General features: G+C 53.3%; 1 protein-coding gene across 2 annotated transcripts; it reads right to left on the bottom strand.

Moving 5' to 3' along the window:
• Positions 1-88: 88 nt before the first annotated feature.
• On the bottom strand, positions 89-27,172 carry STARD10 (StAR related lipid transfer domain containing 10). Of its 2 annotated transcripts, none has more exons than XM_039252039.1 (7): positions 27,130-27,172; positions 22,670-22,980; positions 4,346-4,493; positions 3,386-3,489; positions 2,625-2,742; positions 757-809; positions 89-508 (listed from the first exon to the last, which is right to left on the bottom strand). In XM_039252039.1, exons 2-7 carry the CDS (start codon positions 22,874-22,876, stop codon positions 263-265), a joined length of 876 nt encoding a protein of 291 aa, XP_039107970.1. In that variant the 5' UTR covers positions 22,877-22,980; positions 27,130-27,172; the 3' UTR covers positions 89-262. The 2 variants fall into 2 exon arrangements, with proteins under 2 accessions (XP_039107970.1, XP_039107971.1); XM_039252040.1 differs by lacking the exon at positions 27,130-27,172 and adding an exon at positions 23,372-23,630.
• Positions 27,173-27,756: the final 584 nt, after the last annotated feature.

Raw genomic sequence — 27,756 nt, 5'->3', positions numbered from 1 at the left:
AAATGGACTCTAGAACAAAAGATTAAAGGCTACAGTGGTCAGTGGTCGTGCCCTGGCAGGTGGGAAACAGGCACAGCAACAAGCCAGCTGAGGCTGTGGGATCGTTTATTGGGGCTGTGTCCAGCCAGGCCGCAGAGCCAGCCTGGGCCCTAGCCCAGCGTCCCTCTGAGGCGCAGGGGGTGGGGGAGGGCAGAAAGCGCGGGAGGATCTGCCACCCCTGGCCCCACTCCATCTTGTCTAGGTCCCTGTGGTGGTGCCACGCTCAGGTGAGCGAGGTGTCGTCATCGCTGCCCTCGCCGCCTGCACCGCCCAAGCGCTCCTCCCGACTCTCTGTCACCGCGCTCTCATCGATGTTCTCCAGCGAGTCCGCGTGCTGCACGGAGAGCTCCGACAGCGCCAGGCTCGGCAACGGGCTCTGCTCCGGATGTAGCCACGGCTTAAAGTGAGGCTGATGCTTCTGCTTCCACTCAGGATACTTGACGCACGCCTTGTACATCTTCTTCATGGCCTGGAGGGGCCGCCGCACAGCCGCGTCAGGGGTGGACACGGCGTGAGACTGAGTCTTCGCCACGTCGCGGCCTGCGCGCTCCAGCGGCTCAGTCTCCAGCTCCCGGGACCCTGACTCCTGCCCATTTCATAACTCCGCTCCTTGGCCCTGACTCCGCCCCCTGACTCCCAGTCTCCATCCCAGACCCACCCCCTCAGCCAGAACCCTCTCCCCCTGCTTACATACCCCAAAGTCCCAAGGCCACTCACCTTGGGAGCCAGGAACTGAGAAGATTTATTCACTACCCACTTGGGTAAGGACCCTATGAGAGCAGGGAAGGGTGATGAGGAGAGAAGGGAAGAAGCAGCCTCAGGGACCCAGCCCTCTCCAAACATACATACCAACCCACTCCTTCCAGCCTGGGGCTTCCAAGGAGGCTACTCTCTTCTCCATGGGAGGGGAGGAGGCTGTGAGGCAAGTTCTATAAGACTTCACCATCCTTACTCTCTCTTTCCATCTCAGACCAAGGTCCCTAGGCTCAATTCTGTCGTGTCCCCCCCCCCCAAGCCGTCCTGCTATACCCCTACTGTCCCTTTACTGAGCCCCAGAGCATGGAAGAAAACCACAGCATCCTTAGTGACCACAGGCTACAAGTGTGTTGAAATCCTAACCCACCAAACTCCTGCCTGCCACCTCCCCTCTACTGATATCCCTTCCCAAACCCAACCTGTGAATGGCCCTGATGTTCCACCCTCTTTCTACCTGTCCTTCCAAGTCCCCTAACCCAGGCAGCCTAGCTGCTACATAGGCCTCTTGGCTGAGCTCCCCATGCTGGCCTCACCTGGAATCCACAGCCCAACTATCCACTCCTTCTCATTCCCAAGTGTCTGCTCTTGCCTCTGACACCCAACACAGACAGTCAGTGAGTGAGGTTCTAGGGAGCCCTGGGCCTACATCACTGGGTGCTTGGTGGGGTTGGGGCACACCCGGGCAAAGATGTTCAGGGCTTACCCATCCCCTAGACATTCACCCATTCACTCACACTCTGCATCCACTCCATGATCCCTACTCTGGGCCAGCCCCAGGGACCCAAAGAGCGACTCACTGCCTGGGACACAACAATGTGCCAAGTGCTCTGCTGGAGGGGAATGGGCCCGCGAGCATGGAGCCAGTGGTAACTCTGGGCATCAGGGACAGAGGAGGTGACATGTGAGGCAGCCCTGGGGGCATGAATAGGGAGGAGAGGTATTTCTAGGATAAGGAGGAAAGCTGCCTAGACAGGGAAGCAGGACTGTGTAAGGTGTGAGGAAGGACTGGGAAGCCTGGGGAGGGGGCTTAGACTTCACTCTGAGGGCAACAGAAAGTCACAGGAGAATTTTAATTGAAGAGAGTCATGAGGAAGTACATGTTTGGGAAAAATCCCTGTGTAGCCGTACGGACAGAGAAGGAGGCTGACTACAGAGAGAAATGACAGATTCGGGAGCTATTTAGAAGGTAGAATCAATAAGAATTGGTGGCCAGACCTGGGAGTGAGAAGAGGGCACCCTAGTCAACCGCCAGTTTCTTGGTATGGATGACTAGGGGGTAGAGGCTAAGGAGAAGGGGGAAATTAGGAGGGGAGATAGTTCATAGTTCAGCTTTGTACACCGTAAGTCTCAGGTCCCAGAAGACATCCTGAGGGATGAGGGACATGGCCAATGGCCACAGGGATCTGGATCCCAGCAGAGAGAGATGTGTCAGCTGGCCACAGAAGCCTTGGGAGTAGCTGAGCCTTCCTAAAGGGAGGAGGACTAAAGCCTGGAAAACTCAGCCCTCTGGGATGGGCAGAGGATGGGAACCAGCAAGACAGATGGAGTGAAAGCAGCCAGTAAGCAGGAAGCCCATCAGAGCATGGGGTGTGGGAGCCCAGGAGAAGGGCTCCAAGCTTTGTCACAGAGCAGTGGCTATCACCTTGGCCTTTGCTTTTCAAACCATTATAAAGTCTCAAACGTTGGTTCAAATGATATTTTGGATAGAGATGCCCTAAAATACAAAACAGCTCCTAACAAAGGCTCTTTTTGATCCCTAGTAGATCAGACCACATCTCCTGTGGTATAGGAAAGGATCCTGTGATAAGCTGCTAGGGCCAAGCCCTCACCTTTGGGGTCCACCTGGGCCAGGTAGGTGATGACGCAGCTCTTGGGCCCCGTGCTCTGGATGAGGTAGCCCGTCTGGATGGACACAGCTCGGACCAAGTCTTTCCGAGGCGGGTATTTCTGGGGATGGAAGGCAAAGGGAGATGAGACTCAGGGTTGGGGCAAAAGAAGTGTCTTTGTGAGTACACACACACACACACACACACACACACACACACACACACACAGGTAGTTAGTTCACATCCCCTGGCATTCACTCCAGACCAGGCTTGATGTTGGGGTAAGGAGAAAGGGAGGACTCAGTCTAGGTCACTGTTGCCTCTCAAGGCTTCCCTGTTCCCCTCAGGAAAGCCCTCAGTCTGGGGTCAGGGGTCATGAGCACATACATGGGCACTCACACATGCACTCATCTTTGCCCAGGCCAGCTGTACCTCCCTGTCTTGCCTGCCATAGAGATTAAGGCGGCCCAGCTTCAGGGCCTCTTACCACTTGCACCCCCTTTCCCAGCCAGCCCATCCCACTTGCCCACACTGATGGCCCACGTGGCCCTCTTCTCATCTGCTGAGAGCTGAGCAGGGAGATAAGAGCCATTATTCTCACTATATAAGTAAGGAAACTGGGGGCCAGAGAGCTTCATGCCAAGGCTGAAGTCACATGAAAGTCATCGTAGTAGCCAGAGATCTCTTCCTGGGCCAGGCTTGCTGGCCCAGCTGAACCTGGGACCTTCCCCTGCCCACCCAGCAGGGAAGGCAGGCAGACTCACAGGATGTTTGACTGAGTAGTTCATAATGATGTAATCAGTGCCCATGGGGAGCCAGGAGCGGAGGGTGATGACATCACGGTTCTTCAGGGGCTTTGGACACCTCCCTGTGGAGGGCAAGGGATAGTTCAGCAAGACCATTGTCCTGCCTGCCTGCAAGGGAAGGCATAGCAGAAGCCAGGGACACAGGGATGCCTAGTTAATTGCCAGTTCCCCCTGATCCAAATAGGTACACCCCCCACCCACCCACCAGACCACAGTCCCAGAGCTGACACTAGGAAAGAGACAGAACCCTCTCCCCTCGTGTCACCAGCCATTCCTGCTCACAGCCTCACACAGCCCTTACCTTGCTGGCCTGACCTGTTCATATATGTGAATGTGAATATATTATTGTGAGTGTATGTATCTGAAAATGTGTGACTGTGAGTATGTGGCATGTGGCCGTGGGGTATGTACATGCCTCCATGTACATGTGTGTGGAGTGTGTATATGTGAACATGGGAGTGCATATGTCTTTGTGAGTGTATGTGTGTGTGCACAAGGGTCTCAGAGTGGACAGAAATGTCAGGGAGGGCAGCCCTACATCTGAGCACTCAGGTCTCTGAGCAGCCTGGCCATGGGAGTGATCACAAGGAGGAAAGGTGGGGGGTGCCTGGGTGGCTCAGTCGGTTAAGCCTCCGACTTTGGCTCAGGTCATGATCTCGTGGTCCATGAGTTCGAGCCCCACATCAGGCTCTGGGCTGACAGCTCAGAGCCTGGAGCCAGCTTCAGATTCTGTGTCTCTCTCTCTCTCTCTGCTCCTCCCCCACTCATGCTCTGTCTCTCTCTGTCTCTCAAAAATAAATAAATGTTAAAAAAAAATTTAAAGAAAAACAACAAGGAGGAAAGGTGGGAGAAAGAAGCTGGGCTGGAGGCCTGGGTGGAAGCAGAGAGGCTAGGACCACTGTCGTTGTGCCTGCTCACAAGAGTAATAGCCCACGTCAGCGTTGACTGTTAAGCGGGCAATGTCGAAAGTCTCAATGACGTTGCTGTCCCACTTCTTTCGGTATTCAATGTCGTGTAGGACATCATAGAGTGTCTCAGCTGGCACATCGCGGCACTCCATCCGGCACTGCAGACAGACACATGGGTTGTCAGGGTCACACAGGGCTAAAAGCCCTGGCCAGGAGACCAAAGGACAGACAGGCAAGAAGGGGAGAAGGAGAACAGGGAAGAACAGCTTACCTGTACAGCCCTACCAGAAGCCACCTTTGCCAGGACAGACAGACCCTGTATCCAGACACCATCTCCCCCATCTCCGCTCCCACCAAACCTCCTTTTCATCCCAGTCTCCTTCTCCAGGAAGCCTTCTTGAATGATCAGGCCAGACCTTCTGGACTCCCATATACCAAATCTCTATATCTATACCCTTCCAGACCCCTGAACTTCATGGGTGGATTTCTTCATCCAACAAATATCTTTGGATTTCTTACAGTTTTTAGCCCTGTCCTCAAAGAGCTTTCCATCTAGGGAAGAAAAGAGCCAAGAATATCTTTCTTTATTTAACCCTCAAAACAACTCTGTCAGACAAGAAATCCAAGGAGGAACTTGAGGCTGAGAGAGGTTAAGTAACTTGACTGAGGTCACCCAGCTAGTCAGCAGCAGAGCTGGGATTTAACCCAGATCATACGTCTGGGAAGCAAGTAAAAACAGAACTAGGTTTTGCTAGGTTTGCATTCAGCAAGATGAAGCTTAGTTCATGTCCTTATTTGGTGATTGTTTTCACCCAAAAGCTCAAACCCCAGGCTCAACTGGACATCAGTTAATGCAACTCATCAGCAACTGGACACGTTTTCTTGTGTAGTTTAACAAGGTCTCCCAGAACTGGGCATTCAGACGGTGCCATGGGAAACATGTAAAAAAGGAACTTCAGTTTTCTTAAATCTAAAATGGGGCTAATTCTTCAGAGCCATTTCCGTGAGAACAAAATGGGTAATGTGTATAAAGCACTTAGGATAGTACCTTGCAGAAATAAAGGTACCACCTCCACTGGTGGCTGCAGAAAGAAGGGTGGGGGTGGGGGTGGGGGTGGTAGTACCTGGCATGTAGTGAGTGCACCTCTCAGTATCTCTGAGGGATCTTTCTACTTAAATCTTTCCATTATTGTAGAAACAGTACCATACATTTTAGAAAATTAGAAATACAGACAGCAAAAAGAAAACCATCATATTCTCATCATTTAGAGATTGCCACTGTTAACACTTCAGTGATTATTCTTCCCAAGCCTTTTCTGTGCATATTTCCCCCCAATGAGATTATACTGAGCATTCCATTTTGCGAACTTCTTCAGGCAGCATTCTCTGCCATTTTGTTTCAGTAAATTTTCAGCACATCTAATACTCAGAGCATATTCACATTTCTCCAGTTGTCTCAAATATATCACTTTCCAACCAGGACCAGAATGACTCCCATAAAGAAGCATGATGAGATGAAGGGCTGTTTGCCATCAATGAGGTAGTGGCCAGAGAACATACCATCAACAGTCATAAGCGTCTAAGGAGTGGGTTTCAAGAAGTGTGCCCCTTGGGCACCCAAAGAGATACGGAAATTTGCCATGGAGATGGGAACTCCAGAAGCTCACCACACCAAGCTCAACAAAGCTGTTTGGGCCAAAGGAATAAGGAATGTTCCATACCATATCTGTGTGCAGTTGTCCAGGAAACATAATAAGGATAAAGATTCAAACAAGCTCCATGCATTGGTTACCTGCATACCTATCATTGCTTTCAAAAATCTACAGACAGTTAATGTGGATGAGACGTAATTACTGATTTTCAAACAAAGGTATAAAACTGTAAAAAGAGAAGATAAGACAAAACCAAAGTTTGAGGACAGATTCTAGCCTGCAAAGACTCAGTGTGTGAGCCTGAACAAATCACCTTCCTTCTCTGCTTTTCTGATCCATGAGGAAGGTTATGACTCTGGATCCAGTCATTTAGCTAACAGCCCCAATTCCAGCCCTGTGCAGAGCACAGAAGAATCAGAGTTGAATCTGAGGCCTGTCCTTGAGAGGCTTCTAGTTAAGGGAGGAGACCAACTTGAAAATGGAGAGGTGCCCTAAACTGCCTGGTAAGGGCCCAAAGGAGGTGGTCAGCTCTGCAGAGTGGAGGCAGGCATCAGGCTTCACAGAGGAGCTCAGTCTGAAAGGCAGGTGTTTGCCAATGGCCCTGGAAGAGAAAGCAGTGAGGGAACAGCACAGAAGCGGACAAGAGTGTGGTGTGCAGACAAGGTGAGTTCCTTCTGCTCCAGTTCCCCTGATGTGGTGTAGCTAATACTCAAAAGGCCCTGGGTCCAGGGCTTCCTAGAGAAATGCAGGATCCTGGGGCTGGGTCAGATAAGATTGGCCTGGAACATCTTATTGTGCCAGAAGGTAAGGTCATACTCACAGAATGATAGGGACCTCGCCCAGCAGACACGGGAGCCAGATGAAGAGCTCCCACTGGTTGGGTGAGCGATTTGTCAGGGTCTGCCCAAGGCCTTGCCAGTTTTAGCACTGAAAATCCCCCATCATGGGAAGATCCTCAGTCTCAGACAAATGAGGAGAATTGGCAACCTACCACAGACTAAAGCTAGGACCACCCATGTATCAAAATAGTGATAATCAGGGTGCCTGAGTGGCTTAGTCAGTTGAGTGTCCCATTCAGATTTTGGCTCATGTCATGATCCTGGAGTCGTGAGATCAAGCCCTGCATCAGGCTCTATGCTAAACATGGAGCCTGTTTAAGATTCTCTCTGTCTCCTTCTGTCCCTCTTCCCTGCTTGCATGTGCACACACTCTCTCTAACATACAAAATAGAGTAAAAAAATAAAATAGTGATAATAACAGATTATATTGGGTCATCTGGGTGGCCCAGTTGGTTAAGTGGCCGACTTTGGCTCAAGTCACGATCTCACTGTTCATGAGTTCTAGCCCTGTGTTGGGCTCTGTGCTGACAGCTCAGAGCCTGGAGTCTGCTTTGGATTCTGTGTCTCCCTCTCTCTCTGCCCCTCCCCCAATTACACTCTTAAATTAAAAAAAAAATTTTTTTTTAAAGATTATATTCCACTGAATTAAATAGGAAGCCAAAGTACATACAGGTATGAATAAATAAATGGAATGTTTGATGAGAAATAGGGTATTACTTTCCATAAAATACTTATTAATTACAAAGGGAAAATGAGTAACTTCATTGTAAAGAAGGCTGGCAGACCCCCTCCTGAGTCACGTGATCACAGCAAACATTATTAGTAATGGGACAAGTTACAACTGGGTGTTGCCTGATAGGATGCAATGAAGAGAATCCAGGCACCACTTAGGTGACATTTCTGCCAAAGATGCATAACCGAAATCTAGTCATTAGAAAAATCAGACAAACCCCAAATAAGGGACTTTTACAAAAGTCCCCCCAGCTGAGTGTCAGGGTTGCGAAAGTCAAGGAAGAACTTGGGAACTCCATCAGACCTAAGAGGACTCATGACACGTGTGAAGGAACGAGCAAGTGAGTGAGTGAACAGAGTGAGGGAAGGGCTGGGATGGTGAGAAAGGCGTCGAAGGAGGCGGCAAGGGTCAAACTGGCGGCGGCAGCAGGATCCAGACGACCTGTACTGAGCAGCTGTGTGGAGGTCTGGGCGCTGCAGCAGACATTCAACGCATGCTCACTCTTCACCCCAAATTATAAGCTGGCCTTACTCCTGTGCTGTGCAAAGTAGAGGACTGGGGCCCAGGAGATTAAGCAACCTGCCTGAATCAGACAGCAAAGCAAGCAGCAGAGCAGGGATTCAAAACCGGATTTTCCTGTACTCTTAGCCATTAAGAACCACTCAAGTGTGGCATCTGAGGAAACGAGAACTTCTCTACAGCCAAGTTTGGAAGCTGATTTGGCTTTGTGAGTCCTCAGAGGTGTTATCTTGGACAGTGAATGTGTGGAGGGGCAGTGACAACAGAATTATGCTCTTGGGTTGACTGCCTCTTCCCTCTGGCCAGGCTCAGCATGCCCAAGGGCCCAGGTGCACTCACGGCTGGGGGCTGGGTGCACACTGAGGAGGGGTTCACACTGCCCAGACACTGCCCATTCTCCCTCAGGCTCAGGGCTGTTAAGTGGCTTTAGGACCAAAGGCCTCCCTCTGAGACAGCGGGCAGTAGGCGGGGCATGATGGCCACGAGACAGACCCGAGACAGACCTGGCAGTTGAGTGTAAACCCTGCATATCATTTCATCTTTACCCTTGATCTTAGCCAAAAGGCTGAGAAGAGATAACATTTCATCTTCAAAATAAAGAGGGGAACTTTAAAGGTTTCCCAGGCTGGTGGCAGGCTCTCGGGCAGGAAGACTGTCAGCGGCGCCCTGCTGGCAGGGCAGGGAACCCTGGTGGGGCTGTGGTACTGCAGGTGACAAAACAGGCAGGCTGGGTGGCTGGTCCAGAGGGCAGAGTGGAGGGTGACCGCAGGTGTCCTCATCCCGCCTGGCTCCTGGCCATGCTCTTTCCACAGCCCCCAGGAGGCAGGGGGCTGTGCCAAGAGGGGTAAATTACACAGGGTATTGTTCCTGCCCACTGTGGCAGCCGCCACATCTGTGAGGTGTAATTCTAAGAGGCTTCAGAGGGATGGTGGGGGTAGCGGTGAGTCACTGGAGACCACTTGGGGGGCAGGCCTGTGACTGGATCGCACAGCCATTGGGCCCTGGGCAAGTCAGTCACTTCATCTGGACATGTGGGAGCTCCCCCTGCAAACCAGAACTGAAGAGGGGTAGCTCTTGGTTGCTCAGTCAAGGAGCCGTGCTGAGCGGCAAACCCCTCAAAGCCTGGTTCCAGCAGGGAAGCTGACTTGCAGCTGAGAAAAACTGTGGCCCAGAGGGAGCAAGTGACACCAGAGAAACTACAGACCGTATTTCCTGCATTCCACTCTCTCCAGCCTTGGGAGGTACAAAACTGGGGTTGCTCAGAAGCCCTGGGACCTGCACACCCCCAGCCCTCAAGACACTTAGTCCTAGAGAGCCATGGTCAGAAGGGACTGGCTAAGTGAAGAGGGCCATCAGGGGAGAGTCTTGCAGGTTTTGAGTCTGGCAATCCCACGTTCCCATCCCAGTCCTTGGGCACAAGCACCTGCATCTTAGTTTCTTCACGTGAAAAACAAGGATAATAATAGTACTTGTCTCATGGGGATGTTGTGATTAAATTAAAGAGATCATGTATGTAATATACCTGGCACATAGTAAATACTCAAAAAATCATAGCTGTTAGGACCTCAGCCGGCTTCCATGAGCAGCCATTCAGTCTTCTACAGGATAGGACCAGGTCACATTTGCATGTGCCACCTCATGTTTTGTGCCCTACGTGCTTCTCCTGCCTTATCCTGGGGCCTGCTCATCTGTCCAGCCATCCAGTCACCACTTTCTGGAGTCTTCTGTGTACCAGGCCTGCAACTGGGCAGGAGGAACTCGGAGGGGGACCAGAGGCCCCAACAAGTGGGTGGCATGACGGACAAGGACACAGAATCCCAGTGGAGAAGGAGTAGGGGTGGAGGAGAGGGGCACAGTGGCTGTGGGAGCAGAAGGCAACAGAGCCTAAGAGGAAAAGGGGCAGAAGTGCTGCAAGGAGAGAGAGGGCATCACAGCAGGGGGACGGGTGGGTGCAAACACCTGGAGGCTTAAATAAACAAGTACAGGGGCGCCTGGATGGCTCAGCTGATTAGGCTTCCGATTGGCTCAGGTCATGATCTCACGGCTCGTAGGCTGGGGCCCTTCATCGGGTTCTGCTGACAGCTCAGAGCCTGGAGCCTGCTTCGGATTCTGTGTCTTCTCTCTGCCCCTCCCCTGCTTGTGGGTGTGCATGTGCACGCCCACACGCTCTCTATCTCTCAAAAATAAATAAACATTTTAAATAAATAAATAAGTACCAAGCAGGATCCAGTGCCCAAGCTGTGTCTCACTGTGGCCCCTCTCTTCTCTCCCACCCTTTGCCCTGTGCTTGTCTGGAGGCCTTCCCAGTGCTCAGCTTTAGAGGAGGGATCTCCACGGAGGGAGGGAAATGGTGGGGAGAAGAGCTGTAGTATCTTCCAGGACCCAGGGAGATAGCTGATCTGAGACAGGGGTAAAGAAGTAAGGTCACCTCCACAGGGCTGTGGTATGGCCCAAGTTTGGCTCTCACCCCAGGTCTCCAGTATCCTTGCCCGTGGGATACGTGCAGCACACGGATTATCCCACAGTCCTAGGGACCCAGGAGATGATCTCTTCCTCCACACTCTTCAGTTGCCACTGGGGAGACTGAGGCCCAGAGAAGGTAAGGGGTTCATGTAGGCTCTGAAACATCTCACAGGCTGTGCTGACTGCTCACCGTGCTGCATTTTAGTAGATAGTGTTGTAACAGGAATAACTGTTATGTAAAGCATCTTTTCCCAACAGAACCATATTCAAATCAAAGGAAGCTTTCCTGACTAGGGGTGGGGCACTCAGTACCAAATCAATCACAGCCCTGAATAATAACCACAGCCTCAGTAACCATTACCATGTACCAATGGCTCCAAATCACTGCCTAAGTCATCACCACAGAGGAGCCGGCAGCACGTGGCCCATGGAGCCCACAGGAGCTGACATGTAGGGCAAACTGCCTCTGCCAGTTGTCTGCAACACCAAGCTGTATCCTATACAAATACTGTCTCTTATCGTATCATCATCCCCATTTTACAGATGGAGAAACTAAGGCCCAGAGTGTTATAAGGATTGACCAAGGCCTAAAGGCTAAGAGTGGTGAAACAGAGAATTATCACCTGGGTGTGCCTGACCCCGAAGTGTCAAGGCTGTCTGCTACCTTCATCAAGGGGCAGGACTGGCCCAGCTCAAACAACATGCTGGCAACTGGCGACTGCCTTAGTTAATTGATTGTTATTATGCAGAGCTCATTGGATTCAGAGGGCTTGCTCACCAGGAAGGCGAAGCTCAGACATTCTTCCTCAGAGCAGAGTTCCTGACTCCATCCTCAGAGTGCTCTGGGCTCAAAGATAGAGCTGTACTTTTCCAAAACTCCGCCCTGGAGCTCTGCACCTGGAAGACCCCCGAGAATCTCTCGGCCACTGCACTGCCCCACCAGACCCAGCCAGGCCACACAGGTTCATGTTTACACAGTGGTTCCTGGCCGTCTAGGTCAGAGAGGCCTCTGACCCACTACATCCTCCCTTCTTGGCCTTGGCTTGGGCAAAGGACTTCAGCTCTGAATCCTAGTATCTTCCTCTGTCAAACAAAGATAATCCTCCCCTCATAATGGAGCTGTGAGGATTAAGTGAGGCTTGTACAGAAAGCCCCAGCAGCAGCTGCCCTTCCTCCAGCCCCAAGCCCCAGCCTCTCCCCCTCACCCCTACTCCCCGCCAAGGACTTCTCAGGCCCTGCCTACCGGAACACCTTCTTGCTAATCCCCAAAGGGCAGTATATACAGGGCCAGGGAACAAAGTTTAAAAAACCAAAAATGCCCCGTATCCCTCCATAGCATGGATGGACAGGGAATGAAGGGGCAACTCTTGGCCACCAGGGCCCTACAAAAATGTACCCGCTCCCCCATCACAGCCCACACAACCAGGCACTGCCAGCCCCATGTTGCCCCGAGGCTGAAAGATGCAGCCTGGCCTGGGGCATATAGCGGGTGAGAGGCTCAGTTTCAGCAGCCCCCTTGCCTCCTGTTCTGAAGGGTCCCCTCCCAGAGCCCCCCACTGTCTCTCCCAAAGGCCTCAAGAGGCCAGCATTAAGCCAAGCTGATAAAGCACCTGCCCTTGCCTCTGGGGCTCCCAGAATGCAGACCTCTAAGATTTTCCTCCATGCCCCCCAACAAATTTCAAGAATAGCTCAAGGGCACTGACATGGGGTCAGAGAGAAAGTGGGGAATGGGATGCAGGAGAGAGAGGTCTGGATCAGTCCTGCTTTCCAAAAAAGCAGGCTCCTTCCCTATTTTGTTTTTGAACAAACTTCAGTTTGGCTGCTCCCTGTCCAGGCAGCCTTTCTTGTCCTTAAATCTTTTAGGATGAGCTGGGGCCTACTTCTTGTCTCCTCCACACCCAGGGCCTCCCTCCATCAGCACACATTGCAATGCACTGAGTGGCCTGCAATGCTGTGGCCCCCTTAATTAGTTTTGGCCTCTCCTGTATCTGGCATGGTTTAGTAAAGAAGTGTTTCCAAATGGAAGGATGGACAGGTAAGCCAGCAAAGAGCTTGTGCCTGTGTAGGCTTCTCTGACTTTTAGAGCACAGGGGTCATGGCCAGTGGTCCCTAGTGCTCTTGTGGACTTTGGAAGGAAGGTCTTGGTGAAAAACTCCTAGATTCTTGCAAAAATCTCCACGGCACTTGAGGCTTACTCCCTCTGCCATCATCCTTGCAAAAATGTAGTGGAGGGGTAGGGGGTGTCAGAGACAGGTTCAGGGAAGATTCTGGGACTTGCTGAAAGACCCTTAATAGTTATGATAGTTTTAAAAAAAAGTAAATGTAAATTGTACTGAGGTGCCAATTTATATTTAGTAAATTAGCTAAAATAATAGAAAATACTGCTTGTGAGGACATGGTAAAACCGTTACACAGTAAGTGACACCAAAAATTGATTCTACTATTCTGAAAAGCTATTTGGCAAAAAAAAGTTTTAGATTTATTTATTTTGAGAGGGAGGGAAGGAGGAAGGAAGAGAAAGGGAGAGGGTGCACATGGGCATGAGCAGGGGAGAGGCAGAGAGAGAGAGAGAGAGAGAGAGAGAGAGAGAGAGAACCCCAAGCAGGCTCTGTGCTATCAGTGCAGAGCTGATGCAGGGGTTAATGTTGCAAACCATGAGATCATAACCTGAGCCAAAATCAAGGGTCAGACACTTAACCTACTTGAGCCACCCATGCTCCCCATTGGGAAATATTTTTTAAATCATAAAAATGTCTCTCAACTCAATTCCCAGAACCCCAGGACCAGAAACTTATATACTCAGGAAAAAACACCAAGAAAAACCTTGCTACAATATTTATAACTATATTATTGCATTTGCAATTAGCAAAATATATTGAGAACCTGGAACACCACCAACAGCTGGGCCCGGTTGCGTTAAGACATATCACCTGGATGATCACTGCCCAGCTACTGAGAGCTGCGCACCCCCACCCACTCACCCACCCAGGGAAGGACAGGCTCTGAACCTCCCAAATCCAGAACAGGCCTGGGATGGAGCAGCTGCTGGAAATGTTGAATTAATAATTCTGTAGCAATATAAGGAACTTTTACAGATGCGATGTTAAATGGAAAAAGAGGATACAAATTTGTACCTGTACCGAGGTCTGAAGTATGTATAAATTATCTATATCCTTGAATGAGAGTTGAAAGGAACCAAGGAAAAAGTTTTACTCAGGAATTGAGGCTCTGGTGATTTAGTTTCCATTTTTGGATTCTTGGTACAACACAGTTTATACAAGATATAGAAACTATACTCCTCACCCTCACCCTGAATTGAGAGTGTTGTCCAGAATCGGGAAGACCTTGTTCCTCCACACCTGGAGCTGAGATGGGGCCTGAGGCTGCCCATGTTGATGCTGAGTTACCTCAGCATCATCTGACCTTGCCAGGAGTGGCACCAGAGGGGACCCAGCCCCCCACCCCCACCCCACTCAGCTGCACAGGCAATGACAACCGTGGGTAGGCAGGGCAGGGGGAGAGGATGCAGGAGGCCAAGATGCAGCTATGAGGAGGAGCACCTAAGTGGAGTCCTAAAGGATAAATGGAAGAGCAGACAGCACTCAGGTGAAAAGGAGGCAATAGAGCTCTGGGCAGAGGTGCTGGCATGAGCCCGGGGGCTGGAAGTGGCTTGGACTGGCAGGAGGAAGGGGAGGGCTCAAGCAGTTCCACCAGGTAACCTGAGTAAACTTGGAAGGAGGTGGGAGGAAATGGAACTGTCCCTTGAGTACCTCAGGCTGTTCTTTCATTCATCCATTCAGCAAATGTTAATGGTGTGCTAAGAGCTTCACATATTCATTTAATTCCATCCTCTCAATTACCTGGGAGGAGGGAAGATTATGCCCATTTGTAAATGGTAGCTCAAAACTGTGAAGACAGGAACCAACACGGAACCCAGCATGACCCACTGTTCACCAAGGCTATTCCCTGAGAACCAGGTTCTGCTCTGTGGAGGATCCAAGGAATCCCAGGTGAGCAAGCACCTGGCCAGGTGAGGCCTGTCCCTGAGGATCCTCACTAGGGACTGGGTCTGTCTGGAGTGAGGGGAGCTGGATGGACACAGAGAGCATGTGTGGTGTGGGCCCAGAGCAGGGGGTCCTTTCCCCATCTTCTAGCTCAGTATCCCCACCTGCACAATGACCACACAAGCCCTGTGGCCCTCTCTTCTGAAAGAAAGGGGATCTGGCACCAAATACCTCCAAACCATCTTCTCCCCAAAAGTGGTGTCCCCTTGAGACTGTGGAGAGTGCAGGTGCTGCCTTGCCTCTCCTAGACAGGGCTCCTAAGTCTGCTCAGACAGACTAGCCCGGGCCCTTTGCTATGCTCTCCATCCAGGGCTGAGTGACTCATACCTGCTCTGCCTCCTGCCCTGTCCCTCCCCCAAGTCTCCAGCAGCTTCTCTGGACCCCCCACTGCACCCCTCAGACTCTAGACCAGCAGGCCCCAGCTCTGCAGCAGCGAGGACCAGCCTGCTCTGACATCTCAGAAGTTGACCTCCCGGCCTGGAGCTCCTGCCACTCCAGCCCTGGCGGAGGTGGGAGAGCCAGACAGAAGAGGGAAAGATGAGAGAGGCAGAGAGTGAGCAGGCCTGGAAGAAAAGGGAGGGATAGGGGGAGACTAGTGACATAAGACAAGGGCCAGGGCTGACAGACAGACATCAAGACAAATTGGATAAAGAAACACCTCCCAGGGCTGCAGAGACTGCCCGATGCCCCCAAAGCACTCTCTCTAGTAAGCTCCAGACTGCATCTTTAACAGCCTCCGGGGCATCACCCCCTGGACGGCCCACAGGCTCACACTCACCATGTCCAGTACTGTGGTGTTATCCACCCCAATGCGCACTGCCCTCCGCTCCCCTCCAATGCCTGGAACCTAGGCATGGTTCTGGACTCACCCCTCCCTCTCATCACTGGGATTCCACTCAGGCATAACCTCCCAACAGCAGCTCTTCACCAACCTGAGGCAGGCTTCCTCACCCTTGCTTGGACCACGGAAGCTGCATCCTTGTCTCCGGTCTCCTGGCTCCCAGGCCAGTGCTTCCCCAGCAGCTAGGGAACTTTCGAAAACCCAGAGCTGATGACAGCACTGCCCAGCTTGAAAGTTCCTGCTATCTCTCTCTCTCTCTCTGCCTTTGGGCCAGATCCCAACTCCAAGATGTCCTCCTCACTCTGGTTCCATCTCTACTCCTTCTCACTCTCAGTCTGCACCCCTGCCTCTGGGAGCCTACCCCACAGAAGGATTCACCAAGAACTGCTCAGCTTGCCACCTGGCTCCGGCTGGGCTCCCAAGGCCCCACCCAAACACCCCCCACATGCTGTCAGCCTCTGGCCTCCCTCCACCTGAGTTCTCTTGGAAGGCTGTCTCCACCTTCGTCAGTCTCCCCACTAGGCTTCAAGAGCAGGGCCCACGTCTGATCCATCTCCAGGTCTCCAGCACTAGCACGGCGGCTGACAGAGTGGGTGGGAGGTATGCGAAGAGGTTTGTTGAATGAATAAATAACTGGGACAGAAGAAAATGGAGGAAAAGGGACAAGTAGAGACGTAAGGGCAGAGGCAGTAACCATCAGAGACAGGGATAGAGGACACACCCCAATAGGAGACTCTGAGACCCAGAGGTAGGCCCAGAGGCCAGGTCAGGAGGCTGGATGGAGGTGGGGGGGGGGGGGCGGAAACTGTGGCAGAACCAGCGCTGAGCCCGGGGATAGAGCTGCCAGGAGACAGCTGAGGAGACATAATTGGATCAGAGACAACTCTGCTGCAGCGAGGGGGCGTGACTCACACACACAGTAACGCCAGACACAGAAACACACAGTCCCACACTCAGAGGCACATACACACAACTACAGATACATGTCCACACGTACATACACGCACATGCATACATTCCATACGATTTACTGACCCCAGTCAGGTTTCTGCCCCGGGGCTGTCACCTGGGCAGATGTGAGGAGGTTCACAGTCCACCCAACTGAGGACCCTATCACACACACAGACACCCACAATCCAGCTTCACAAACAGAAGATCAACACATAGAAGGCCAGACAACCCCTGTCACACCATCCTGTCCCCATAACACATAACCACCATCTGTCATCTTATTTAATGATCTGTTTGCTTCTATTCTTCTTGCCTCCTCCTCAGGATGTAAGCCTCCTAACAGCTGAGTCTGATCTGTCTGAGTTGCCACTAAATTCCTGGATATAACACAATACTTGGCATATAATATGTGCTCAATAAAAATGTGTTAAATGAATGAATGTCAGAGACACACAAGGGAAGTCCATCCCCTCTAGCTGTCAGGCCTCTCCTTTAAGACTTTTATCACTTCTCTGGTCCAGAATCAGGTCCCAGGCAGCCTGGAAGAAAACAAAGATGGGAAGGGAGGGCGGGTGCGGGTGCCAAAAGATGGTAGAGGGGATTGTAGGGAACTAGGAGCAGATGCAGTTTGTGGCATGAAACACATGGCCCAGGACCACAGTACTCATCCCCCTACCTCTCAGGTGTGTGTGCTGCATTGGGGGGTGGGGTGGGGAGGGCAGCATACAAGTGCAGGCCTTGCTCACCTGCCTCAGGACATAAAGATCTAGAGACATCAGAAGTAGCAAGTATCTGCCTTGGGGAAGCCCAGGATGAGAGGCAGGGAGGCAATTGTTAGGCTAAAGCCCCAGATAATAGCTCCAGCGGCCCTGTGTCACCTGCCCCTGCTCACTAATGACAGGTGAGAGGAGCCTGTATTTGGCATGGGATCCACCACTAAGTCCTGAGCCTGCCACTTTCTTTCACTGAAAGAAAGTGTTTCTGAAGGTTCAGGGGCCACAGAGCACTGAGGCCAGCGCAAGCATGCCAGAGGGGATAAAGTTAGGCACCAAGAGGAACAGGGATACCTCAAGCCTAACACCAGGTCTGAAAAGCTTTCCTCCCACCTGTTGCTGGCACATGCTCATCCGCCAGGTAGGGACCAAGGTAAAGGGTCAGGGCTGGAATAAGGTTTCTATCCTATCTATCATGGTGGCAACCTGGTTGCCAGGCCTGTGGCCCCTAGCCCCTCAGGAACCAGCTGGAGTGGCCCAGCCAAGGTCCCAGATTCTGGAGTCCTAGCACCCACAGCCCTGGTTCCAGGTGGCCCAGCCAGGTGTGGAGATACAGAGGAAGAAAGAAAACCCATCTGTCTCCAGGATCCCTCCTTCCTCTCACCTCCTGAAACTTTAAAGACTCTCGGCTGGAAACTGAGCTGGAGCTCATTAAAGTTTAAAAGCCAGAACCTGGGGAGCTGGGTGTGGAGGCACAGAGCCAGCCTGGGGACTAAGGGCTCTTCTGGCCCCAGGGCGACACTGACTGGAGACACCTACCCCCATTCTGCTCACACTCACAAGGTTCCTCATCCCAAGGCAGGCACCAAGGGAGCTGCATATCCATACCGTATTACACCCCAGCCTGCAGAATAGTTTGCACATCGCAAAGGGTTATGCCATACTGCCATGTCCCATCCATTATCCCTCCTAAATCTCTCTGGATGCAATCCCTTGCTCCACTCCCCACAGCCCCTGCTTTAGCACAGGACTCAGCAACTCTGTCCAGACAAATACAGCATCCTCCCCCTCCTCTTCCACTTCCTACTTGCTTTATCGAAAACCCTCCCCTGGCACCCCAGGACCTCCAGGACCCATGTCCTAGGACCTTGGTCCAGCTCTCTAATCACCTCTAACTCCATACTAAACCACCTGATGGTCTCCTAATGTATCACTCTATTTCCCTCCTCTGTGCTTTGCACAGCTGCTCTTCTATATCAAAGGCTCCCAATGCAATCAAACTTGTCCATCCCATTCTCCATCCAATTCCAAAGGGATCACCTGAGCATTCCAGGAAGACTTCCCTGGCCCCAAAGCTGGTTCAGAGGTCCCCTCTGGGTCTCCATAGCTCCTGTGACAAATGTCTGTCCATGCACAAAGGAGCTCCTTGAGAGCAGTGCTTGGGCTTGATCCTCCTCTCTGTCCCTAACCTTCAGGATAGGGCCATGCAGAGAAGCTATCAGGGAACATTCAGTCAATAAGCAAATGAATGAAGTGCCCAAAGACAGGCAGGGCAGCACTACTATCCACACTCAATAGATGAAGAGGCTAAAGCCTAGGTAGTGGCAGCAACCTGCCCAAGGCCATGTGGCTGTGACTCTGGAAAACGTGCTCTCTCCCCCCAGACTCAGCCTAGCCCGGAAAGACTTCCCCTAAAGTTTCCAGCCACCTCTGACCTGAGGCACTTAGAGGGAAAGACTTCAGAGCCTGGGGGGGGGGGGTGCTTTGTGGGAGCAGGTGGATGTGAGATAGGGAAGGGAGGGGCCATGGAGCTTTCTCCAAAGCAGAAGGGGAGGAGCCATAGGAAAGGAAGTCAGAGAAGACAGGTCCCCACTGTCCAGCTTCCTATAGCAAGAGGAACCTCAGGTTCTCAGCCACAAACCTCCAAGAGACCTCCCAACCTTGGTCCAGACACCAAGCCCCTCAAGGACCTTGCTCACTGGGCCCACTCCTGCCTTTGTAATCTGCCTGTGAATATCTGCCCTGAGTAGTAGGCAGAAGTCACTTGGAATTGTCATTCCTCTCTTCACCAGGGTCTGGAAACTTCTGAGGACAGGACCAGCTCTCCTCTGGCTCTCACATGGCTAGCCAAGCACAAGGTTAGGCAGGGTTGCAACACTGGAGAGTCTGAGCACATGAGCATCAAGGGCAGGGCTTGGCAGGCCACGTCACCTCCTGCTTTCTCCCCCTCACTCCTCATTTCTCTCCCATGGGCCCCAGCACAGGAGTTGAGTTCAGAGGCCCTTAGAGCCAGGAAAGTCCCAAGGAAGAAATGGAGAAACAGCCCCGAAAAGGGCAGGGACATGCCAATGGTCATCCACAGAAGAGGATATCACAACCAGGACTGGACCCAAGCTGGCCCTGCTTAAATGACTGGCAGATCCCCTAGCTTTGCATTTCTCATACACTCAGACATTGGCCTGGGCAATGAGAGACCTAGGTTTGGGTTCCAATCTGCCCTCTGCCTTGGACCCAGGATCTGTATTCAACATCTGCCTCTGGAACAAGGCCTCTCAGGAGGCAGTGTTTTCCTCCTCCTTTCCAGTGACCAAAGCACAGTGCAGACCTGAGGCCAGGAGAGAAGAAAAGGGCAGAGGCGGCCTCCGATAGCCTCTCCTCTTTGTCTTGGCTCTAAACATTAGGCCCAGAGCTACAGTGGCTTTTAGGGACCTCTGGACACAGGGACAGGGAGAAGATAAGTCTAGAGGAAGGGAGATGAGGAGAAAATCAGGTAGACAGATAGATGAAACCCCATCCGCCCCCCCCCCCCCCCCCCCCCCCGAGGATCCCGAGAACAGGGCATGTCCAGGGGACAGGCTGGCTTTCCCAGCTCAAGGGGCAGGCCCACAGACAGGCTGGGACAGGATGGGGTAAGGGGGCAAAAGCTAAACACCTGTGGTCGAGTCCCAGCCCCCTGGAGTGACCCAATCTTCCCTGGGGACTCTGGCTTCAGACCTGCTGTGTGACCTTGGCAAGCCACTTCCCCTTTCTGGGGCTCAGCTGTCTCACTTATCAAACGGGAATGGGATTATGAAAACACCATGTACTTCAAAGAGTTATTGATGGGGTCAAATGCCATGACGTTGACTAACAATGTGAACCCAAGCAGAGGGGGCCAGTGCTCTGGAGTCAGGCTGGCTTGAGTCCTACGCCTGCCTCAGCTGCTCTGTGATCTTAAGCAAGTGACTCTTGACCTCAGTTTCTTTGTAGCAGGGAGACAAGCCTACGACTGCCCAGGACTGGCCTCAGGGTAAATTCAAAGATGGAAAAGATGCTTGACTCAAAGCAGGGGCTCCTATCAGAAATGAGATTTGCTGCATGGAACCTGGGAATCCTTGAACCTTGGGGATGGGGAGCTCAGAGACTTCTGACCATCTCCCAGAGCTCCACTTGGCTGGGCTGAGGAGATTAGGAGTCAGGGGGCCGGCTGCTCAGGATGCCCATAGCCAAGGCCCCAGTCTCTGTCCTTGGCCCAAGCCCTGCTTGCCTCCTGTCCCCAACTCTATCTCCATCGTGGTGAGAACAGAGAGGGTTAGGCCAGAAAACTGGAAATCTGGGTTCCAAGCCTGGTTCTTCTAGGACTTGGCTGTGTGACCCTCGCTGGCCTCTGCCCTTCTCTGAGCTTCAGTGTCCTCACTTACACCCCAGTGAGGAGGGAGTATGAAACGGGGATTGCAAAGGGCCTTCTGGCACCTCCAAACTCTGCTTAGTCTGAGAAGGAAGGAGGATCCAGGTCCCAGCTAGGAAGCACAACACTCAGTTTTTCCAAGTCCCCTCCTCTCCCAAGGCAGGCCACTTGACAAGCCTGATCTGACCACAAGGGGTCTATTGTGTCAGTCTGGCCCCAAGACCCATCAACTCCAGTCCTGGACTAGGCTGGGTTTATTCATTAACCAAGCCAGAGGGAGGAGGCAGCTCCGCCCTATTGACACAAAGGGTGGGAGTACTGGACTTAGTTCAGACCTTCCCCTTCTGGAGAGCCTTAAGCTTTTCCCAGGTCACAGGAAAACAACCTTGTTCTCACAACAACCTTGCTCACCTTTCATTCAGTTTGTTCATTCCTTCTTTCCATCCTTCATTCAACCAATATCCCTGCTCTATCTGTGTTGGATGCTAGGGATGCAGAGAGGGATAGGATCTGTCCCTGCCCTCAGAGAGCACCAAGCTGGGACACACCAGCTGCCCTGTTCTTCCCTGCTCCTCAGCCTCAGACACAGGTCAGACCCCCAGGAGGCCCCTGGCCAGGGCCCTCAGGCCTGGGCAGAGTCCCAGATGAGGAGACACACAAGGAAACCTAGAGAGAAAGAGATAATCAGATAGCTAGTATACAAAGAGTCATAGGGTGGGGGGGAGGAAGAGAAGGCAGAAAGCATGAGGCAGGCAGCCTCATGGGACAGATGGACAAAGCTGTAAATGACTAAGATTTAGTAAAGCAGAAAGGCGTAGGGTCAGAGAGGGAAGGTCAGATTTCTCGGACCGTGGTATGAAGTCAAGATGCCAGAGCTAAGTCTGAGAGCAGGTCGTGGGCAGGAGTGCCCTCTGAGTCCAGTGCCCCACCCCTGCCCCCCTCCAACAAGAATACACTCCGCCACACCTCGGAGGAGGGCAGCAGAAAGAGGAAGGCAAGGGAGGTGAAGGGCACAGCCTACTGCCAAGAACCCATTTAAGGGAGAACTGCCCCACTCGAAATGAGGCACTCACAGCAATGCCAGATGTATTGGGGGCAGCTACCGAGGCCTCTAGACCATAGTCTTCACCAGCCTCTGCCCTATCTAGTCCCCAAGGGGATGCGGGCTCATGGGGTCCCAAATCTCAAACCTGCCCAATTGGGCAAAGAGGAAAGTCATGGGGCTGTGAGGAGTGGGGCTAAGGCTCTTGATGGAGCTGATGTGCCTGCATCTGCCCTGCATCTGCTGGCCTCCCTTGGCCCCCTCCTCCCATAGCCTGGCCCTGTATAAAGCAGGGACATCCAAGCCCTGCCTTCAGGATCTGCCAACCACAATCCTAAGTCCCTGCAGGTGACTCTGGAAGCAGCCAGGGAAGAAAGAGGGAAGAGCAGCACATCAGGCAAGAAGTAATCAGGTCCCTGACACCCAGGGCTGCAGAGAGTGGGGACAGAACCAGGAATTAGGGAGAGAAGGGCTCAGTCTCCTGACCGGGATGATTCAAGTCAGGGACCCAGTAAAGAATTGCTGGGGCAGAGGAGTCCCAGAAGGAGACCTCTCTCTTAGTCAGGCCTGGCAGCAGCCCACCTTCCAGGAGCAGGCAAGGGCATGCAGAAGCCTGGCTTCTGGCTGAGTGAGCCAGAGTGAGTCACACCCCCTCTCCAGGCCTCAGTTGGCCCATCTGGGTGAGGTGCACTTGTCCAGCAAACTGCCTCCTCCTGGTTCCCTGGCAGGAGACTCCTTCTGGGTCCAGGTGCACAACCAGGTGTCTGTGGCCCTGCAGAGGGGCAGAAGACTCCCTGCCAGAGGCAGCAAGGGTGCGGTGGAGGCTGCACGTGGGGCAGGGCAATCCTACCTTGATCTTGTGCAGGGTCCGATCCATCTCCATAGCCTGCACCCACACAGACACGCCGGCCTTGCTGTAGGTCAGATTCCAGCCCTCCTCGGCCTCACACTCTGACCGGAAACTGCGGAAGTCCTGGTCGTCGGGCACCTGGACACTATCGCGGCCCAAGACTGGCCGAGGCCCTTGGGGCTCCGTTGAGGCAGCAGACTTCTCCATGGGGAGGCCCAGGGCCCTGGTCCCAGTCTGGCTCCCCTGGGTCCTCCGCGGAGGCTCCGACAACGTCGACGCGGCTGCAGATGCTGACGCCACCTTCCTGGGACCTGCAGGACCGGTTTGAGGACAGGAGTCAGTGCGCTGGGGGCGCAGGTGGGGCTGTCTGGGGTCCTGGGCGGATGGAGAGTTCGAGACAGGCAGGGGCTGGCCCCCTAGAGAGCGCGGACCCGCACAGGGCAGTCTCTCGAGGGCCACCCGCAGGAGCGACCCCAGACCTCCCTGGGGCTGGAGTAGGGGCTGCGTATCGGGTGCGGGGGTTCCTCGAGAGCTCTTCGGGAACCCAGGGGAGACCAGGACCCGAGGTGACGGACGGTCCGGCGGGGCTCTGCGCGGTGCCCGCCGGACCGGCTCAACTAACTCGGCAGCGGCGCCGGCGCGGACTGCGCGCCCGGCGGGTGGTGGGGGCGGGGTGGGACGCCTGCCGTGCCGGACGCTCACCTGTGCCCTCTGCTCCGCTGGGACCCGCCAGGGCCCGGGGTGCGAGCTTCTCAGCCGCCGCCACCGCTGCTGCCGCTGCTCGGGCTACCGGGGCCGCGCGAGGGGGGTCCGGGAGGAGGAGCAGTGGGTCCCGCCGCCCGGCCCCGCCCCGTGCCCCCTCGCCCCGCGCGCCTCCTCCCTTCCACCCTCCCTCCCTCCGGGCTAGGCTTGGGGGCTCGGGGGCTCCGCTCCCCGGGGCTCGGTATTTTCCAGGCTGCGGAGGTACAGCTGACGGAGCTCGGAGCCCCGCCCCGCCCCGCCCCGCAGGGTCCTAGCGCCCGCCCCCTCCCGCCCCGGGAGGGGACGTGGCCCAGAGAGCACTAGTCCTCAAGCTGGGGTTGGGGATGGGGCTGGAAGGGGCCAAGTCAGAGTGGACTCTGAGAGAAGGGGCCCTGAGGTGCTTGAAAAGGGATTCTGGAAGTTAATTGTGAGCCCCTTCTCTCCATCCCCCTCCCATACTCACAGTTATACATCCCTGCAACAACCTACTTCCACACGGGCACTCTGTCCCCAGACATCCAGAGACACCCACACACGACACTCCAGAGACCCAAACATGGGAACACACACCCGCCACAATCAAGAGCAACTTAGAGATGCCAAAGCTTGCATCCCCCACCAACCACGAAGCACACCAAGCCTACCCACTTCTAACCCAGTTCACAGTGAGGTTCACAAACCCAGGCGGAAGTTTCTAACCCACTAGCTTCGAGGTTCATAAACTGACCCGACTTGGATAAAATCTCCCCTCCAGTCTTACTCCCAGCTGGGGGATTTAACCAGGCGCCGCTCCAGCTCCGGACTGGCAGTGGTTCACCACCATCCATCCTGAGCACCCCAGCACCTGTCCACACACCTCCCATGGACCAGACTAAGCTCTCAACAGCATCTGGCCCCAGAGTTCTGGGGCTCCCCTGCCCCTCTCAAGGCAGAGTTGGCCAGAGCTCCAAAGCCAGGCTGGGAGGTGGGGAGGAGGGACATACATCCACTCATCCACTCGCACTGCAGCCACCCTTTCCAGCCTGGGAGGCTGCCACCCACCACCTGGGTCCTAGTGCCAGCTTTGCCTCCAGTCACTTCGAGTGAACTGAGGCAATAGTTCAACTTCTCTGAGGCCAGGCCAGCATGAGTGTCACAGATGGCCCAAGGCTGAGCATTCACTCATTCCAGTGACTGGCCCTTGACCACAGAGGGGCAGGGAGAGCCTGTGGTGAGCTCACCTGGATGAACAGCTAACTTGCCCAGTGTCACATGATGAGTAGTACATAGCCATCCTGAACAGTACCCAGGTCACAGCCTCTTCCCACCCCAGAGTTCCTTTCTCTGCTCTGACTGCCCATGCTCTCTGGGCCTTAGTTTCCCATCTGTAGAATGAAGGAATAAGAATATAAAACCTCCTAGCCACACCATCCTAGATCTCTGGGATGGAATAGCTTTTCTTAAAGGTGCTAGAGAAAAAAAGAGGAGGTGTCACAGTGGGTTCACAGATAGAGGTGTTTCTTCCTATAGTGCTTAAGATGTTTGTGAATCAGACCCAATTTATAAGTGAGTGGGGCTGAGCAGGGAGCCATGATGGTGGGTGGCCTCAAGGAGCATTCTGCAAAGCAAATCCTGGAAAATGAGCTGTGGGTCCCCATGAGGTGTGATCACCTTAGATCTCCAGTACGTAGATGGCATAGTCAGATACTCACCCCCACCCCTTCTAACCCACATTCTTTAAAAGTGTAGGAGTGGTGGCAGGGGAGCTGGCTCTGGGCTCAAGATAAGGCCAGGGCTATGGCTCTCTGCTATGTACCTTCTCTGCCTCCATCCTAACTCTAGGCAGGTCACTGCCCCTCCTCTGACCTCAGTGGTTTTATCTGATGGCCATAAGCAGGTTGTGTTTTATCTCCCACAACTCAGGTTGGTGGGAGACCTAAAAAGGAGTCCACAGGGCCTACTGGGATCTACAATAAGGAAAAGAGATGGGAGCACTGACCTGGTGGATCCTGCCTTCTTAGGGCCCCAGTAAGAAGGGCTCTTCTTCTCAGCAGACAGCAGGCACAAGGGCAATAAACCTTTCACGCCTACCACCCAGTCCAGGGCAAAAGAGGTAAGACTAGGTTGACAGTATTAAGGGCAGGTTGACAGAGAAGAACAGATGGCAGAAAGCAAACCATTACTCAAATCCAAACACAGATTAGCCAAGAATGAATCTTTTGAAGGTCTTGGGTCAGAAGTAAGTGACCTGGTACCCCTGCTTGGATGGCCATGCCCTGGGCTCAACCTTGGCTCCTAGGTTCAGTCCAGGCTAGCTAGCCAAGTGGATGGGCAGAATCACTCTCCATCCTACTTATCATTAATTTGCTCTTGCAAGCCCACTTACCTCACTCCCCTGAATTTAGGTATCTCTGGCTCAGGGGTTTATGACAGCCTCTTAAACATGACCCTTAAACACCCCTGAGCAAGAGAGAAGGACTCTGTCTGCTTAAGGGTGGAACAGAGGGAGGGAGAGGAGTCTGGAGAGCAGTTCTAGGACTTGGCCACCCCCGCACAGCCTGGCAGCCCAAAGGGGCTCTGGACCTGGGTTCAAATCCAAGCTACACCCATTTCCTAGCTGTGTGACCAAGGACAGGTGACACATCCTCTCTGAGCCTGCTTCTTTATCTAAAATAAAAATACCTACTGAGAATTATTGCAATGGAAAGAGTTGTGCATGTGTCAGTTTCACCCCCAAATAATCTAAAATATAACCGGGAGGGGAGGTAGAAAGAATACACTGTCCAAAAATGGCATGTTTCCAACAAAAAGTATTATGGTAACATCTTGATATGATAGTGGTTAAGATTCTCATGAAAGATTAAACAGTGGAAGAGTTTGGCAAGGCATGACCCTACTCTGCCCTTGCAGACCCCTGCCTCAGCCATAGGCCCCTCCATCAGAGGTGGATCAAGGTATTTCTTTGGGCCCCCAGGGCAGGGCCCCAGTCTGGCTCCTGTCTGGATCCCAAGCCCCAGAATAGGGCATCACAGAGCAGGAGTCAGAGTGGGTGTGGAGGGGAGGAGCTTGTATGAGAAGAAGGTGCTTAGCAAACTGAGAGGTGTCATGGGAATGTGAGGAATCATTACCTAGGGTGCTGAGCAAGTGCTAGGTCTTACACGTGCCTCTCACAGAGAGAGCAGCGGAAGCCACGAGAGAAACAGGACACCCCTGAATCACAAAGCAAGTCAGAGCCCATATGGGAAGCTCTAGTACCTCAAGACTGTGATTCCTGGAATGGGGACAGGTCGTCTGTTGTAGTCACACCAGCCTTTGCTCACTGCCCCTGACTGCCACTGGAGCAGGGGTCAGGGTACCTGCCTGGAGACACCCATGACATGGTCTCTAACACTCTCCCTTACTGCTCTCACTGTGTTCCCATCAGAACTAAAGATCCTCAGACTAATGTCATCTGTCGCCAGCCCCTCAGTGTACAAAAGGGAAAAACAAAGGCCCAGCAAGCAGGGACAAAGCAGAGATAAGAACCTAGGTCTCCGAGGTCCTAACCCAAAGCTCTCATCCTGCTCCCCATTATATGCCACCCCTTTCACTCCCCTGGGGGTGATGTTAGCACAGTCACCAACCTCTCTCTGTCTTAAGATTGATTCAACCTCTGCCCAGGGCCCCCACCCTGCCTAGTGTCCTGGACGATGAGGGGCCACCAAGTCTTGACTTGCTCCTGGGTGCTCCCTCCTACTCACCATCTAGTCAGACAGACGGCTGCCCCGATCTCCCCTCTGGGAGATGAGAAGGCCCCACCCTGGCCCTTTCTCGCCCCACCCCCTCCTCAGAGGTAATCTGGCCTGCCCGTTTGGGTGGAGAAATTCCCAGGTTGCCTAGGGTAACAAAGCAGCACCCTAGAGGCACTGTTCTAGAAGATTGGGCAGTGATCTGTGTGATGTCACCAGGAAGCAGCAGAGTAGAGAGGTGGTTGCAGGGGCCCCTCTGGAAGGGCCCAGGATAGAGCACTCTCAGGCCTCCAGGGCTGGCTTGGCCTTGACAGGGATGTGTCCTTTACAGTCTGAGGGCAGGTGGCAATAAGCTCTGGATCTCAGTCCCATCTGGAGCCGGATCTAAGTGTTTGCCCAGGGTGGGTCTCTGCCCTTGCTGGGCCTCGCTGAGCAAACAGCCCAAACCCTGCCCTGAGGGAGCAGCTGGAGCCTGAGGGAGTCAGAGAGCCATACTGGCAGAGTCACCCACGACCTGGCTTCTCCGGGTGACACTGTCATAGCCACATAGCATCACACTGATGTCCTGTCACAGTCCCAACACAGCCACGCACCACTTCAGTCTCAGGCACAGCCGGCCTGACATAGGTACACATGCTT

Source organism: Hyaena hyaena, unplaced genomic scaffold (assembly GCF_003009895.1).
Source record: "Hyaena hyaena isolate Hyena2069 unplaced genomic scaffold, ASM300989v1 scaffold_406, whole genome shotgun sequence".
NCBI lineage: Eukaryota > Metazoa > Chordata > Mammalia > Carnivora > Hyaenidae > Hyaena > Hyaena hyaena.
Note: the sequence above shows the minus strand (reverse complement) of the source record. Positions and strands in the feature narration are given on the sequence as shown.

Coding starts and splice junctions, on each gene's coding strand:
- STARD10 (XM_039252039.1), bottom strand. CDS start 22,876: ATGGAGAAGTCTGCTGCCTCAACGGAGCCCCAAGGGCCTCGGCCAGTC. Junction 810..2,624: donor GGCCCAGGTGGACCCCAAAG/GTGAGGGCTTGG, acceptor CTGCTCTCATAG/GGTCCTTACCCAAGTGGGTA. Junction 509..756: donor CTCAGTTCCTGGCTCCCAAG/GTGAGTGGCCTT, acceptor CGGCCCCTCCAG/GCCATGAAGAAGATGTACAA.